The 18,614-nt window shown below is 39.0% G+C and overlaps 1 protein-coding gene across 1 annotated transcript; it reads left to right on the plus strand.

Annotated features, from left to right (window-relative positions):
- Positions 1–4,774: 4,774 nt before the first annotated feature.
- Positions 4,775–8,369, plus strand: LOC110690322. The gene is made up of 2 exons (XM_021867148.1): positions 4,775–5,869; positions 8,232–8,369. The coding sequence occupies exons 1-2, from the start codon at positions 4,775–4,777 to the stop codon at positions 8,367–8,369; spliced, it is 1,233 nt and encodes a 410-aa protein (XP_021722840.1).
- The last annotated feature ends 10,245 nt before the right edge of the window (positions 8,370–18,614 follow it).

Consider the following 18,614-nt stretch of genomic DNA (forward strand, 5'->3'; position numbering starts at 1 on the left):
AAAACTATACCGTGAGACGGGAAGTCCCACCGTCAGACGGCACACTTTCCCGTGTCACGGTACATTTTTAGTGTGACGCGGAAATATTCAGAATACGGGATAGAAAACGCGTTAAGGGTTTACGCGAAAAAGACACGGAATGTCCTGTGTAACGGAAGACTTCCCGTGTCACGGGAAATCCCACCGTCAGACGGGAAGGATTCCCGTGACACGGTGGGTACCTGCCGTGGCGCGGGATTTTCCAGCCTGTTTTTCCGTCTAAATACATTTTTAACTCTAATTTCATTCGGCATTTGAAGTGTCGATTGATAATTTCGGGCCTTTTCTAACTTATTATTATTTGGGCTAAAATAAGAAAATAATTAAATAAAAATAAATAAAAGGTTTGGGCCAAAAATAAATAATAAAACAATAAAATAAAAAAGGTTTGGGCTAAAGTTAAATAATAAGTTAGGGCTGAAATTAAAACTATGCTTTTACCAAACATCAAGACTAATCCATGGACTGTTCAAAAATATGAATTTAATCAAATACAATTTTTTAAGTACTCTCGGGATTAAATACTGAACCCGACCAATAGTGGCGGTGAAAGGTTATTCATCATCGGGTTTGGTTTTGGGGAGACATTTTTGGAAGGGTTGGCGCGACTGGATGGGACCCGACCAATACTGAACCCGACCAATACTGAACCTTTGGAAGGGTTGGCGCGACTGGATGGGACCCCGCGAGTTAAACTCGCTTCCATGGTTTGGTGAATTCAACATTCTCGAATGTACCCTTCATTGCTCAAAGCGTTCAATCAGGTACATGGAGCATGAATTCCTAGAGGGTTATGTCCATATGTAGAACACATATGGGTTTCAGAAAAATGAGAAAAACTCAATCAAGAAATAAAATCGAGCCAACAATGCTAGAACTAGTCGAAATTAGAAATCATATTTCTGGCTCGGTATTGGAAATATGTAGCGCCAGCCAATGAAGACTTTCACCGAGACATAGCCCTGTCGCCTAGCGACAAAGCCATATCTTCGGCGACAGGCTTTGTTTTCTAGACGCCATTTCGTGATGAGTGTAATTTATGGAACTTTTAGGGTAGTCTTTTAGGATGATTTCATCCCATTTTCATGCTTTCTTCTCTTATTTTTTGTCCTTTTGTTTTAGTTCCTCTTTTCCTTCTTTCTTTGTGTTTTTTTGTGTTTTCTTCGTGTTTTCCTTTTATTTAGCTATCAAACCTCTACCATCACACCTTAGGTATGAATTTTTGTTTGATGATAAATGCTTGGAGGGGTTTAATAGGTTGAAGAAGGCCCTAATCTCTACTCCCATTGTTCAAGCCCCAAGATGGGATCTACCCTTTGAGTTGATGTGTGATTCTAGTGACTGGGCAATTGGAGGTGTTTTAGGACAACGCGTGGATAAGAAGCTTCATGTGATTTACTATATGTCCAAGTGATGAGTGTCATTTATGGCATTCATTTGGCCTCTTTTAGGATGATATTCATGCCATTTTATAGCCCTTTTCCTTAGCTTTTCCTTAATTTTGTTCTTTATTTCGTAGTTTGTGCTTTCCGTAGTTCTTTTCCTTGTTTTGTGCATTTCTTTGTTTATTTGTTCTTTTTTCCTTTTATTTGTTTGTTTTCAATTGTTTTTAGGTTATGATCGTGTTTCCAAGGAATCCCGAGCCTTCCTCTTATATTTCTCATCAACTTTGATACCTCATGTTCGTCTTTTGGAACTTTATGTTTAAAGGAACTTAAAGAGCAAGTCAAGAGATCGGTGCACGTATGCGGTGGGGGCGTCATCTTTGCCATGAACCCACCAAAATGGCCTTCTCAAGACTGCCCACCTTGGTGTTCATCATCATCATAAAGTCGAGCCCACGAGGATGAGCTTGGACGAAGAAGAGGGGGGCTCCCCTGCAGCCAGGTGCGGGCGCGCACGAAGGTGGTGCGGCCGTGCACTTGGGTGGTGTGGGCGCGCCTAGTGCGGGTGCGGGCGCGCCTGCAAGGGCCCCTGTTCCGTACCCTTTTACCCGCGGTCGCGCCTCTCCTCTGTTGCGACCGCGCCTTCCGAGGTTTCTTTTGGGACGATCTAACTAACTTTTCTTTTGTATCTTTCCTATATAGATAATTTTTCCTTCTATTTTGAGGAGGAGAGAATTAGAATAGAATTAGAGTTAGTTTTAGATTATTAGAGAGAGAAACTCTAGATTTTTAGAGAGAGAATTTCATGGTGGATTGTTATTGATTGAAGATTTCTCCATTTCCTTTGATCTTTGATCAAGTTTGTAAGGATTCCTTGTCTTTAATTCAATCTTTAGTTCGATCTTTAGTTTGATTTCAATTTTTTTGTTGAAATTTCAAGTTTAATTGATGTTTGATTGATTTGTGATTTGATTTTAGCTTGTTTAATTTGATCATGATAAATTTGTTGTTTAGCCTTGTTTTGATCTTGATTTCAATGGCTAGTGAGTAGTTTGCGTGCTAGGGTAATGGTGAAGCATGTATGAGTAATAGATTGATGTTAATTTGGGGAAATTGATGGAGTTTATGAGGTGACTAAATTGGTTAATTGATTATGTGCATGTGTGTGTTTGATTTAGGCTTGATCACCCTAGTTATTCACACTAGATTGCATTATAGGTTCACATTGATATTGACCATTGATTTGTGGCTTGCATTTAACGATTGAGGTGTCTTGTGACATTCCTAGCTAGAGTTTATCGTAGTTGACGCTAGTTAGACCTCTAGGAAAATAGCTTCATATGCTTTTTTGGTTACATGATTGGTTTTCCCTTGCATCACTCGACTTAGTCAATTCTTTCCCAATTAGCGGAAACTGTTACAAGTATATGTGGATCCCGAGCCCTAGTGTTCATTACATTCGTCAAAACTTAGCTTGACTAGTTGTTTCGCATTCACACCCTTACCTAACCTTTCCGGAATAGCTTGACTTGGCAATATAAGATCACTCTCCATTCCTTAGTGGTTCGACCCTCTAATTACCATTATACTTGTATAAGGGTGTGTTGAGAGATTACAAATTTTGTTTGGCCTTGGGTAGGAGTAAGTTTCAACGACCTAGCTTCAACCCTCGTCAAAATGGCGCCGTTGCCGGGGAATGGCGTTGTGATTTTGTATTGTCATTGAGTCTATTCCATCTTATTCAAAAATACAAAATGATTTTTCTTCTTTCTTTTAGGCTACATTTGTAGCCGTGTTACTAATAATTTTGTATGAGATTGTGTGTGCAAGTGAACATGGAAGAAGCTCATAGAGTGACATTGAAAGAGTTAGGCATTTCGGGTGCTTACAAGTATGAGAGTGGGATTGTTCCATGGTTGGTTCCGGATAATAATTTTGAAATCAAACCGGCTATGATTACCTTGATCAAGAGGAAACAATTCGGTGGTACAAAAAGTTAAAATCCTCTCAATCATCTCAAAGATTTTTAGAAGTATTGTAATACAATTGTGGTAGCCGGAGTTTCTCAAGAGTATATTAGGCTTAAGTTGTTTCCCTTTTCTCTTATTGGAAGAGCTTTAGAGTGGTTGGACAAGGAGGTCAAACCAAGGTCCCTAAGGAAATGGGATGAAGTTACCAAGTCTTTCTTATCTCGCTTTTTCCCACAAAAGAAAACGGCGGAATCTAGGGCTTTGATCCAAAATTTCAAGCAAGGGCCAAATGAGAGTCTCTATGAAGCATGGGAAAGGTATAAGGAGTATCAACGAGAGTGTCCACATCATGGAATTCCTACGTACCAAATTATACAAATATTCTATGGTGGGTTGAGTTCTCAAGGAAAACTAAGCTTAGATGTCGGAGCCGGAGGCCCAATAATGAACAAAACGAAAGAAGAAGTGGTGGATGCAATAGATGAAGTGGTGAGACATTTAATGAATTGGAAAGAGGTGGAAAAGGAGCCAACTAGCAAGGGGTGCTCGATCAAACAATTCAATGCCATCAACGATTTGACCACTCTAATTTTGGATTTAGGGAAAGAAGTCGTATCCCTCAAGGCCAAGCTTGAGAGTCCTCCTTCGCAAGCTCCGATTCTTCCCTCCCAAAATAAGGGGAGAGGTACACCTTCTTATTCTAACACTTTTACTTTTTCTTGTTGCATGATTAGAGAATGTCGGCCTTGTGATTTATGTGGAATGAATGATAATGATGCTTTTATGTGCCCCAATGTTCCTTGTGAAGAATGTGATGGAATTGAAAATGAGCATGTGAATTATGTTGGTAATCATAATTTTGAACCTAGATTTGATGTTCAAATAAATGTTGGAAATAGGAATTATCACAACCAAGAAAACTATGATAATTATAATCAAAGTGGTGGTTGTGGAAATCTTGTAGTCCAAGAGATTCGTGGTGGCTATAACAATCATGGTTATAATAGTCAAAGTCACGACTGAGGGCATGGGGATCATAACCGAATCAAGCTAGAGGTAATTGGAATAATCAAAGTAGGGGAAATTTTTAACCTAATGTTCAAAGAGGGACCCCACATGGATCCATTCCAAATACTCAACGCCCAAGTGATAATTTCCATAATCAACCATTTTCTTCTAGGAGTTTCTTGGAAGAGGTTTTTGAGAAACAAGCCAATTTGCTAGAATCTTACATGGACATGAATGATGAGAAGTTTAATGACATGTTGATTCAAAATAAGGAATTAGGAAACCGACTTTCTCAATTGGCTAGTGACTTTAAGGAATTTAAAAATTCTTCTTCTTCTTTGACTTCAATGAACTTAGATTCTAAGAACCCCTATGGATGCAATTGTCACTAGGAGTGGTAGGGTCCTTGAGAGTGGAGTACCTAAGAAGAGTGATGCTAGAGAGAGTACTAGCAAGAGCCCTATTGAGATTGAGGGAGATGAGGGTCCCATAATTGAGAAAATTGAGGAGGAACAAGTAGAAAGAGTGAAAGAGAAAGAGAAAGAACTTTACAAGCCCAAACTCCCTTATCCCCAAAAGTATAATAGGCACAAATTGGATGAGCAATTTGGAAAATTCATAGAGATGCTTAAGCAACTTCATCTTACTCTTCCTTTAACCGATGTGGTAGAACAAATGACAAACTATGCTAAGTTCCTTAAAGAAATATTGAGTGGAAAGAGGACATGTGATATGGCGAAGACGGTTACCCTAACCGAGAATTTTAGTGCAATCCTAATGAATAAGATGCCACCTAAGTTGAAGGATCCCGAAAATTTCTCTATCCGTTGTGCTATTAATAAGATGCAATTTGATAATGCCTTATGTGACTTAGGTGCTAGTGTTAGCCTTATGCCATATTCGGTCTATCAAAGACTAGAGCTAGGGGAACTTTTACCTTCAAAGATTACATTGCAATTACCCGATAGGTCGATCAAGATCCCAAAAGGTAAGATAGAAGATGTTCCCTTGAGGGTGGGGAAATTTGTCATTCCAGTAGATTTTGTTGTGTTGGATATGGATGAAGATGCTACTATCCCTATCATATTAGGTAGACCATTCCTTGCTACATGGGGGGCAATGGTTGACGTCAAGAGTGCTAAGATAACTCTTAAGATAGGAGAGGAGGTAGTTGATTTTGATTTGAATGAAGGTATGAAATACCCCTCTTCTTCCTTTGAAAATTGCATGAGTGTTGAAGTTCTTGATAATATTGTGCAATCCATGCATGAGCAATTTCTCACATCTAATGATCCTCTTGAGTGTGTTTTGCTGAACAACGAAAAGATAGGTGCTCCTAGCAAGGAACTAAAATTGTATGAAGATTTGCTTGATGGAGAAGAAAGCGATGAACAAATTTGCGTGGGGATCTTAAATCAAGATACTTTACTAGTAGCCTCGACCAAAGAAGGTAAAGGTGTGCCTATGGTAGAGCTCAAACCTCTACCATCACACCTTAGGTATGAATTCCTACGCCTAAATTCTACTTATCCCGTAATTGTTAGTGCATCCTTGAGTGAGAGCCAAGATCAAGCGCTATGTGATGTTTTGAGAAAGCATCAAGGTGCTTTGGGATATACCATTGATGATCTCAAAGGTATAAGCCCCGCTTTGTGTACGCATCATATAACGCTTGAGGAAGGCACCCTTCCCTCTATTGAACGACAACGTAAGCTACATCCTCAAATGGGGGAGGTAGTAAAAAAGGAGATCACCAAGCTTTTGGATGCGAGAATCATATTCCCCATCTCAAGCTCTAGGTGGGTGTCTCCCGTTCATGTCGTTCGAAAGAAAGGGGGTATGACCGTAGTCAATAATGAGAAAGGTGAGCTCATTCCGACTGGAACGGTCACCGGTTGGCGTATGTGTATAGACTATAGACGTCTAAACACATCCACCAAGAAGGATCACTTTCCCCTTCCGCTCATTGATCAAATGCTTGAGAGACTAACAAGGCACAAGTTTTATTGTTTCCTTAATGGTTACTAGGGATTCTTTCAAATCCTAATTCACCCCGATGATCAAGAGAAGACAACGTTCACATGCCCTTATGGAACCTTCGCCTATAGGAGAATGTCGTTTAGTCTTTGCAATGCTCCCGCAACTTTCCAAAGATGTATGTGATAAGTCTATTTTATATATATATTTATTCCTTGTCCCACGGTCATATTTGTGCTTATTTGGGCTCTACGGAGCTATTTTTATTACTAATATACGTTTTCTAGTGTTTTGTAGAGTTGGTATTTTTTTGTAGGAATTTGAAGAATTATGACAATTCCCGAGCTTATTGAGCCACTATGAAAATATTAGAGATGATCGTACCTTATGACGAGTTTTTGAAGCCCAAGGTCGAGCTAATTAAATTTGGTTCGATGATTAAGGGCTCGGTTTGGTCGGAGTATTAATTTTGTTGCAAGTCCAAGATAAATTAAGAATAAGAAAATTTCAGCCCAAGTGAAAAAGGCCCAATTCAAAGTTGTTGCTGGGCGTGTTGATTAGCGGGCCCGATCGGGCAGCCCATGGCCCGATCGGGCGAGTGATGATTGCTGCTACCTTGATTCTGTTGGGCCTTGTTGCAAAATAAGCCCAATAGCTTTGTTCTTACGAAGGGCGTGGTTTCTAGAACTTTATCTAGGACTTAGTTGATAGGAGTTCTGTTGTTAGTGGGATTGATGGCCCATTAGCTTTTCTTATTTAAGGAGTAGTAGTTTTAGTTTTACGGAAGTTTTTTTATTTCATTAGTTAGTTTTAGTTTTTAGTTTTTAGTTTTTAGTTTTCTTTTTTTAGTTTAGTTTTTCTTCTCTCTTTATCTCTCTAACTTTTCTCTCTCTCCCTTAATTAAACTCTTAGTATTATTTTCTCTCTTGTTTCTCTCTCTACAACTCTTTGTTTAATCTCAGTTATTTATTTTATTTCTTCTATCATGTCTTGTTTAATTTTTTGTTTAGTTTATATTTAATTATGTGTGAGTAGTTTAATTTCTAGGTTTTATGGGGATCTAATAAATAATATGAAGGGGTAAATTATTGTTGTTGATTATCAATGCTAGATTAATTTCCTAGTGATTGATTTAATGCTCTGTGACTACATTAGGCCTATCTTTTATGCATGAGTTTGACAATATTGATTCAAGAATCGAGAGATGAGAATTAATGTTTAGGTCTAGTTTCAATAGGCAAGTTAATTTATAAATGGTTAAGTTAAGATTCGAGAGATGAGATTTAATACCGATGAATTAATTGTGTGATTGTAATATGTAGCGAGAGCCCTTTACAATCTGGTTAATTGATGCATTGATGATTGAGTATTATTGATTATTGGTATTGCATGATAATTTCTTATTGGATTGTTTTAATGTTTTACAATTGCGGCTTGTAAAAGTATAGCAATATTAAATTGATGAATCGAGCAGATGTTAATTTGATATTATAGGCTATTTTCAATAAGGACTTAGATCTAATAAATTGCGAGAGCCTGTTAGATCTATGTTGATTAATAAATTGTGAGAGCCTGTTAATCATGTTATTTATGCAATGTCAATGATTGATTACTATGTTTTACCCTGGAGTATTATTTATTGGTGAACCTATGCCCTAGATCCTTTCATATATTGTTTTCTTCCTATTCTCAACCTTAGTAGTTAGTTTGTTGCTTAATCATAAATATTGGTTACTTAAATAATTTATATTATAATAATTAATTAGGAGTAAAAAGACTTGTTTCCCTGTGGAGATCGACCCTACTTCCCTATCTACCTTAGTTAGTGATTTAGGTAATTATTTTTTATTAGGGGATACGACTTTACCCTGTCAGTATGATGAACATTTTTGGAGATATGTTGGAGGAAGAAATGGAGGTTTTTATGAATGATTTCTCCGTAGGGGGGGTTTCGTTTGAGGATTCCTTGAGAATCTTGGAAAATGCTTAGCAAGATGTGAGAAAGTGAACTTAGTGTTGAATTGGGAAAAATGCCACTTCATGGTGGAGGAAGGAATAGTTCTTGGACACAAAATCGCTCATAAAGGAACAGAAGTGGATAAGGCCAAGATCGAGGTTATTGAAAAGCTTCCTCCCCCGGTGAATGTAAAGGGAGTGAGATCATTTTTGGGGCATGCGGGGTTCTATAGGAGATTCATCAAGGATATCTCACTCATTGCCAAGCCCCTCAATGACCTTCTCCAAAAAGATGTTGATTTTGTGTTTGATGATAATTGGTTGGAGGTGTTTAACAAATTGAAGAAAGCTTTGACTTCCACTCCCATTGTCCAAGCCCCTAGGTGGGATTTTCCTTTCGAGCTTATGCGTGATGCTAGTGATACGGCTATTGGGGGAGTGTTGGGTCAAAGGGTTGATAAGAAGCTCCATGTCATCTATTACATGTCAAAGACCCTTAATGATGCTCAAAGGAATTACACAACAACGGAAAAGGAGTTCTTAGCAATTTTTCATTCCTTCGAAAACTTTCGTTGTTACTTGTTGTGGTCCAAGACTATTGTGTTCATCGATCATGCGGCTTTGAAATATCTCTTTGGGAAAAAGCAATCTAAGCCAAGGTTAATTTGTTGGGTTCTTTAACTTCAATCTTTTGATCTTGAGATTAGAGATAAGAAAGGAGCGGAAAATGTGGTTGCAGACCATTTATCTAGACTTGATGATTTTCAAGTCCAAGATGATGGTTCCCCTATTGAAAATAGAATTTTGGACGATTTCTTGTATTCTATAAATGTGAAGGAGCTCCCATGGTTTGCCGATTTGGTTAATTACCTTGCTTGTGGGGAGTTTCCTCCTTCTTTTTCCAAGAATCGTAGAAAGAAGCTTAAGAGAGAAGCTAGGCACTATGTTTGGGATGAGCCAATTTTGTATAAAAGAGGTGTTGATGGTTTGTTACGTCGATGTGTGCTAAATGAGGAAATACCAAATGTGTTGAAGATGTGCCACTCGGATCCTAGTGGTGGACATATGGGTTTTTCTAGAACGGCTTCTAAGGTGCTTCAATGCGGTTGGTTAGGTGGCCAAACCTCTTTAAGAACACTTGGGAATTTTTCAAAAGTTGTGACCAATGTCAAAGGACCGGGAACATTTCAAGGAGAAATCAGATGCCCCAACAACCCATCCTTGAGTTGGAAATTTTTGATGTTTGGGGAATAGATTTCATAGGTCCTTTTCCTTCTTCATATGGGAGTCAATTCATTCTTGTTGCCGTCGATTATGTGTCAAAATGGGTTGAAACCATTGCTTCTCCAAAAAATGACCATAAGGTGGTAATGAAGTTGTTTAAAAAGATAATCTTCCCAAGGTTTGGCAGTCCCAAGGCGGTTATAAGCGACAACAGGTCTCATTTTGTGCATTGTGCTTTCTGGAAAATGTTGAAGAAACATGGGGTAAACCAACGTTTTGGACTCCCTTACCATCCTCAAACTAACGGGCAAGTTGAGGTGTCCAATCATCAAATCAAGTTGATACTTGAGAAGATGGTTGCAAGAAATAGGAAGGATTGGTCGAATAAGATTTATGATGCCTTGTGGGTATATAGAACGGCCTTTAAAACTCCTATTGGTACCACCCCTTACCGCTTGGTTTATGGTAAATCTTGCCATCTCTCGGTTGAACTTGAGCATCGTACTCATTGGGCTATAAAGAAGATCAATTTTGATTTGGCAAGTGCGGGTGAGCAACGTTAGTTAGATCTCCACGAGTTGGAAGAGCTTCGTTTGGATGCTTATGATTGTGCTAGTTTATATAAAGCTAGAGCCAAAGAGGTGCGTGATAAGCTAATTGAGAAGAAGGAGTTCAATCCCGGAGATAAGGTGCTCCTTTACAATTCAAGAATGGGACATTTTCCCGGAAATTTGATGTCCCGTTGGACCAGTCCATTTGTTGTTCAAGAGGTCTTCCCGAATGGTCCTATTGAAATTTCTCATTTGGAGCTTTCAACGACTTTCAAGGTCAACGGGCATAGGCTTAAGCGTTACTATGAGGAAGTTTTTGTCGGGGTCGTTCATGATATGACTCTCTATGATCCACCTTGAAGGGCGGAGAACGTCAAGCTAATGACGTTAAACAAGCGCTTATCGGGAGGCAACCCGAGTTTTTAACCCTTTTCTCATTTTTCTTTGATTTTCCTTTGATGCCTTTATTCTTTTTTTTTATCTTGTTTTCTTTTGTGTTGTAGGTGGTTTTGTTTTGATATCCAACAATCTTGGTGCCAATTTTGAGGTAGAAATGTCCAAATTCATGAGTTGGAAAATGTGTAAGTATGGAGATTGGTGGGTTCTTATTGTGGGTTCATGAAATTCTAGTTTTGAACCCACTAAAATGGAGTTTTTTTACTGCCTATGTTGGTTTTTATGATCATCATAAATTTTGTGCCCACCTTTGTGCGCATTTAAAAAGGAAAAGAGAATGGTAAGGTTTAATACCCAGGGAGGTGCGGGCGCGCACGAGCCAGGTGCGGCCGCACCCCTGCTCGTCTTCCCCCCTTAAACCCCACCGATTCTCTTTCCTTCTCTCTCTCTCTTACCTTACTTTCTCACTCATGTTTTATTTGGTCTTTGCTCAAGCATCATTTTCACCTCCATCATCATATAGTCATTGAAATTTAATCAAAATTCATAATCATCTAGTTTATTATTGCTCTTAGTCTCAACTTTTGCACTTTCATGGTGATTTTCTCTCTCCTAAATTGAGGTTTTTGGTACGCTTTGATTGAAGTTTTGAGTTTTGCAATTTGGGGTTGCTAGTGTGTAATAGTGCTCTGTGTTCCATTTCTTTGTGATTTCTCATGAATTAAAGATGGCGTCCTTTCATCGTGCTAAAAAGGAGAAAGGCTCTACTCATAGGAAGGTGGTTTCTCCTCCATCTTACATCACGGAGACATATGGCATCGAGTTCACCAAGCGAGAGCATTGGGACAACTTCTACAACTTGTCACCTCGACAACTCTTTTTCACAAGATTCTATGATAGGGAGACAACAACTTTGCTTGGAGTTGATGAGGATGTTAGGATGTTGGCTTGGAACTTAGGGCTTGAGGCTTTCATTGATCTTAATGCACCAACATTTGCCCGCATTACATTTAAGTTCCTCGCTTCTCTTGAGGTTCATGAGGATGAGTATGGTGATTCGCCTCCAACCCTATCCTTCCAAGTATTTAACAATGATCATTCAATTCCACTATCTTTTCTCAATGAGGCATTTCATTTTCCGAAGCCATTTGATGGGACATCGTATATCTATCCGGCCTTCGAAACTTTGTAAAAAGATCGTAAGTATTGTGAGGATGCTTGGTGGAATCACATAGCTAATGAAGAGGCTTATCGACCACAATACTCAAAGTCGGCCTCGATTATTCACGCGGCTATGAGGTATTTTAGTCGTACCCTCACCTATGCTTTCTTCTCTAAGAAATCCCTCGGTGCCATATCCCGAGAAGAGTTAAGTTGGCTTTGGCTTGCGGGTAAGCCATGGGAAGAAGGATGGGAAGTCATAGATTTTGCCTCTCATTTGCTTGATCAGTGTACCGATATTCGTGATGGGGTTTTCCTCTCGGGTAGCATTCAAATATGCAGCATGATCACCATCTTAGTGCTTTCACTTGACAAGAAATATGGGCCTATGCTTAACTCCCATGAGCCCATTCATGATAAGAGGGAGAAGACCCCTTCCCGTCTTCTAAGCATCTATGCTTTTATCAATCAAAGTTTTTTGGAACGCACTACTAAAAAGAATTTTTTTTGTTTGGAAAGTGTGTTGGACTACGGATTGGTGTCTCATTCCTCTTCCCGAAGCTATGGTCCGTGATTTGATATCAAAATTGCCTTGGCGGAAAAACATGATGGCTATTGATCGTTCTATTCATAAGGTTCCTTTTCCTAACCTTCGTCTCAAGCGTCGTGTTCCCCCAAATTCTCGGGGAGGTACTTCTAACTCTTCTCCGTCTTCTTTTTCTCATTCTATTGATTTGTCTAGCTTGCATGATAAGCTTGATGCTATTTCCCTTTCCTTGTCTTCCCCTTATTTGGGTAATGATTTTGACGGGGGTTATGATTACCATGCTAGGAGAATCTATGATTTTTATGTTTCTAAAGGAGATATTGAACCATATTTGAACTACCCCTACCTTCCGGTCCAAGAGGGACCAATTCCTCAATGGGAACCGTACGATGAGACCATAGAACCACGCTTTTGTTACCCCTATTAGGAGGGGCCCCATGTGGCACCTAGTGCTATCCGCGGGACTACCCGAGGGGACTATGATTATAAGAGGGCGGGGGTGTGATTTTGCTTACGATCCGGGAAACCCTAATCCTTTTCTTTCGCCTGAGACCGATAGGAGGTGGGTACTCTCGGGTCCACCTATTTTGGATGATTGGTCGCATTTCTTGCTTTAGATTTGCTTAGGAATAGGTTTAGGACCAAAGGGAAGAGTGCTTTAGCTACAGACGATGTGGTTCGCCGTGTTGTTACTGATAATGTTGAGGGGAGCTCTCAGTCTACCCCTTACCATAGTGCCTAGTGAGACTGACTTGGCTACCCCCCTTATTGCTTGATTTTCTCCAGTTCTGCTTTTTCATGCTTTATTATTGGTTTAGCTTAGGGGGGGTAGCTCATGGTAAGCTTGGGGGTGCTTTTTATACTTGTTTGTGCTTTACATGATTCCCCCTTGCTTTGATGGTTCTCTATGGCTTTGTGTTCGGACTTCCTTTCTGCTGCTATCTATTGATGATGATATTCTTCTTTTAATGATTTTCTTACAATTTCTACCGTGATTCTGCCAATGATGAGTGAAATTTGTTTGTCTTATCAATGATTTTCTGATGTTTTGCTGATGATGTTTCTCTATCTCTGATTCTTCGCCTTTATTTTGATTTCTTTTCTTTTCTTATCTTTTGGTTTTGTTTGGATATAGTTTTCTTTATTTCTTTTGCTCTCTTCCGGCTATGATTGTCCTGCTTCTATTTTGGAGTTTTATTCGGTGACTCTTATATTCACTCTTTATTCTCGGCTATGCATGGATTATCCGGTGAGATCTTTCCTTTTTATTTCTTTTATTTTCTTGGTTGCTTAGATTAGGAATAGTATAGGGGAGATGAATGGTTCGAGGATGTATGTGTTTAACACCTTGCGTGTTTGGGATCTTTTGGTTTGCTGCCATTAGATTACTTGTATTACGATTAAGATTTATGTGTTACATGTGCATTCTTGTTCTTTTCTTCATTTCTCGCTTATCTTATTTCTTTGTTCTTCCCTTTTCCTTTATTTTTCTTTTCTTTATCTTCCTCTAGCTTTGTTTATAGTTTTAAGGCTTTTTCTTTTATTCTCTTTTATGATTTGGACTCCATATCACTTCACTTTTGCCTTTGAATGATTCACTTCCTAAATAATAGAGGTTTGCACATTTTGAGATTATGTTCGGTTGATTTAAGAAATAATTCATGCTAAGGTAGTTGGTTAGAACTAAGAGGATCATGAAGCCGGATTCTACTTGTTTGTGGCTTGTTGGTAGTTGCTCCCTATGGTTGATTTGATGCTAATAGTGAGTTTTTGCTACATCTGTGTGAGGTTCATTGTTTTTCAAGCCTTCTACATATATTTGCATGAGCAGCATGGATCCTTGACTTTTGCAAACCTAATCTAAAAACTTGACTCATAGTTCTTGAATCCGAGACCGAACTATTTAGGGAGGACAAAGGCATCTTTTCGGGGTGGTATATTTTGTTTTTCTAGGAATTGTTATTTTCAATTTTTGTTCCTTTTGGGTCTACATTTGCCTTCTTACTATCCATTTGAGCCTTTTCCCTTTTTTTCAAGCCACATCTTTAGATTCTTGTGCCTTTTGTTTCTGTTTGTTCCATTTTTTTTTGGTTTTTGTGAAGCAAATGGTCATATTTTGGTGATTGTGGTGTATAAGTTTGGTTATTGGTTCGACAATGAAAGCAAGTTCGTGTTTTGTGTATATTTTGTTAATAATGGCAAGTGAATAAATGAAAGAGTCGTCCAATATAAAAAGGCAAGGACAAAGGAAGTGCAAAGTTCAAAAGCCGTCCAAAGTTAGAAGAGGCAAGGACAAAGCATTACAATAAGAAAAAAATTGTGATATGAAAATCCAAAAATATTTTGTTGTTTTCTTTTCTCCTTCTATGCATTGAGGACAATACTTCTTTTTAGCTTGGGGGAGGAGCGTTTACGCCTTTTGTGTATATGTTTGTGAATGTTGCTTTCAATAAGCTTGGGGGTATAAGGTGTATGTATTTTTGTTTGGTTTGGTGACTACTTGATTATGATCCTAAGAATTGGCCATTCTTTTGCTTCATTGATTAGGAAAACCACCAATTTTAAATTTTTGGCCTACCTACACCCTTTCTCGCCCTTGCATTACAACCTTTGGGAAAGCCCTTTTGACCTAAGTGGTTGAGTCATTCTTCGGAGGAGAGGAATGTGAGTTTAAGCCTAAGGAGTGAGGATTCAAAGTCAAGATGTCGAGTAGCTTAAAATTTTTTTTTTCGGTTCCTTCGAGGAATCATTGGGATGCTCACTAGAGGTTGATATGAAGCTAGTAGGGAGAACGCGGTAAGATTGAACGGGATGAAAGTGTAGTGTGATACTTAGTTCTCTATGCTTAGCATGATTTATTCTTTTATCAACCTTGGATATCTTGAAATGTGCACACCTCTATTTATTTGAGAAAGTTTTTCATTCATTTGAATTGTAGTCATGATGAAAAAGCCCAACTCGTAGAGTTTTCTATCTTTCTGTTTTCTTTTCTTTTGATTTTGCCTTTTTTTTTTTTTGCCTCATGTTCTCTTTATGAGAGTTATAGGTAAGCTCTTAGAAAACCTTTACGAGACCTCACTCGTCCGCATAGGCAACTTTGGGGTGTACAGGGCTTGTTGTAGCTAAAAACAACCGTGATTCCTACGACAGTGAGTCTTAGTGTATATTCTCATCTTGAGTCTTTCTTTTTCTTTTTGAATAAGTTTTTCATCCTTATTATTTCTTGCTTTGTTTTGCTCGAGGACGAGCAAAATTTTAGCTTGGGGGAATTTGATGAGTGTCATTTATGGCACTCATTTGGCCTCTTTTAGGATGATATTCATGCTATTTTATAGCCCTTTTCCTTAGCTTTTCCTTAATTTTGTTCTTTATTTCGTTAGTTTGTGCTTTCCGTAGTTAGTTTCCTTGTTTTGTGCATTTCTTTGTTTATTTGTTCTTTTTCCCTTTTATTTGTTTGTTTTCATTTGTTTTTAGGTTATGATCGTGTTTCCAAGGAATCCCGAGCCTTCCTCTTATATTTCTCATCAGCTTTGATGCCTCATGTTCGCCTTTTGGAACTTCATGTTTAACGGAACGCAAAGAGCAAGTCAAGAGATCGGTGCACGTATGCGGTGGGGGCTTATATTTGCCATGAACCCACCAAAATGGCCCTCTCAAGACTGCCCACCTTGTTGTTCATCATCATCATAAAGTTGAGCCCACGAGGATGAGCTTGGACGAAGAAGAGAGGGGCTCCCCTGCTGCCAGGTGCGGGCGCGCACGAGGGTGGTGCGGCCACGCACCTAGGTGGTGCGGGTGCGCCTAGTACGGGTGCGGGCGCGCCTGCAAGGGCCCTTGTTCCGTACCCTTTTTCCCACGGCCGCGCCTCTCTTCTGTTGCGACCGCGCCTTCTGGGGTTTCTTTTGGGACGATTTAACTAACTTTTCTTTTGTATCTTTCCTATATAGATAGTTTTTCCTTCTATTTTTAGGAGGAGAGAATTAGAATATAATTAGTGTTAGTTTTAGATTTTTAGAGAGAGAAACTCTAGATTTTTAGAGAGACAAATTCATGGTGGATTGTTATTGTAGATACCCATTTGTGTCTCCCGAAAACCAAACCCAGTGATGAGTATCTTTCACGTCGAATCATAATCGAATGAAGTGAAAGTGTGGAAAGTCTAGTGTTGCGGATATTTATAATTTCTTTTCTCTTCTCTCTGTTTTTGAAAACTTATTTTAATAAAACAGCCAATACAGTTTGGTTGGTCCATGATATGGGTTCAATAGTAGTGTAGTTGGATGGGGCTTGACAAGAGCTTTCCAACGATATATTATAAGCCCAATTCCATTGAACAATGAGGAAGTTATGGCCAATTTACTAAACTGGGCCCGGTTTGAGCCTTATATGCGACCCAAAGATCTAGAGGAGGGCCTAATATGATTTATCATTCCTAATGCAATTAGGAATGGTTTTAGTCTTCTACATTCTTCTAAAAGGTTCTTTTCATTCCTAATTCAATTAGCATTGATAAATTGACTTTTGTTTACTTTTCGGAGTTTTAATTAAAATCAAAGAGCATTTTTGAGGAAAATATACGATTTTATCCTCCTGTACGGAAAAATTTATCAGATTTTAGAAAACGCGTAAAAAAACAAGATTGGCGCCTGGCGCCAATGGCCAATGGCTGGCGCCGATCTCGTATTGCGTGCGCCAGACTCTGTTTTGTTAATTTTATCTTTTTGGCTGATTTTCTCTATAAATAACGTATTAAAAACTTCGTTTTCTTTCACCAATTCTCATCAACATTCATTAATATTTCATACAATCAGTTTTCATTCGCAATCATTAATTCTCTTATTCTCTTCTCATTCACCATCTCTCTTCCTTTCTCTTTTCCTAAACTTGCTTTCACATACAAAATTCCGCATTCACAAGATCTAGAAACACCTAGCCATATTCGATTTTGCCTTCTCTCTAGACGTGAAAGGTTTAATTGTTAGTGCATTTTTAAGCGAGAGCCAAGCTCAAGCGTTATGTTGTGTCTTGAGAAAGCACCAAGGTGCTTTGGGCTATACTATCGATGATCTTAAAGGTATAAGCCCCGCTTTGTGTACGCACCACATAACTCTAGAGGAAGGCACCCTTCCTTCTATTGAACGACAAAGAAAGCTACACCCTCAAATGGGAGAGGTGGTGAAAAAAGAGATCACCAAGCTCTTGGATGCGGGAATCATATTCCCCATCTCAAGCTCTAGGTCGGTTTCTCCCGTTAATGTCGTTCCTAAGAAGGGGGGTATGACCTTAGTCAAGAATGAGAGTGGTGAGCTCATTCCAACTAGGACGGTCACCGGTTGGAGGATGTGTATAGACTATAGAAGTCTAAATATATCCACCAAAAAGGATCACTTTCCCCTTCCATTCATTGATCAAATGTTAGAGAGACTAACAAGGCACAAGTTCTATTCCTTCCTTGATAGCTATTCGGGATTTTTCCAAATTCCAATCCACCCCGAAGATCAAGAGAAGACAACATTTACATGCCCCTATGGGACCTTTGCCTATAGGAGAATGCCCTTTGGCCTTTGTAATGCCCCCGCAACTTTCCAAAGATGCATGATGAGCATTTTTGGAGACATGTTGGAGGAAGAAATGGAGGTGTTTATGGATGATTTCTCCGTAGGTGGGGTTTCATTTGAAGAGTGCCTAGTTAATCTTGAGAAATGTTTGGCTCGGTGTGTAAAGGTTAATCTTGCCTTGAATTGGGAGAAATGCCATTTCATGGTGGAGGAAGGGATAGTGCTTGGGCGTAAGATCTCTCATAAAGGAATAGAGGTGGATATGGTCAAAATTGAGGTTATTGAGAAGCTTCCACTTTTGGTGAATGTCAAGGGAGTGAGATCATTTTTGGGTCATGCGGGTTTTTATAGAAGATTCATCAAGGATTTCTCACTCATTGCCAAGCCCCTTAATGATCTTCTTCAAAAAGATGTTGAGTTCGTTTTTTATGATAAATGATTGGAAGCATTTAATAGATTGAAGAAGGCCCTAATCTCTACCCCCATTGTTCAAGCCCCAAGATGGGATCTACCCTTTGAATTAATGTGTGATGCTAGTGATTGGGCGATTGGAGGTGTTTTGGGACAACGTGTGGACACTATAACCTTGATTGTGAATAGGAATTTTCAATTATTTCCTCCAAATTGGTCCTAGAAGAAGATTGTGAATAGGAATTTTAACCTTGAGTCTTTGGAACAAATCCGGGTGGGGGACCTCTTTGAGAATTATTTTGAAAATTTCCCCTACCTTGATTGTTCCAATTACCCCTATTTTGATTTAGACCATAACCTTGATTATGGTTTCCACCACCTTGGTTATGATTTCCATAACTTTGGTTTTGATTACCATATTTTTAGTTTTG

The sequence above is a fragment of the Chenopodium quinoa genome, unplaced genomic scaffold, assembly GCF_001683475.1.
Source record: "Chenopodium quinoa cultivar QQ74 unplaced genomic scaffold, ASM168347v1, whole genome shotgun sequence".
In the NCBI taxonomy this organism is placed as follows: Eukaryota; Viridiplantae; Streptophyta; class Magnoliopsida; order Caryophyllales; family Amaranthaceae; genus Chenopodium; species Chenopodium quinoa.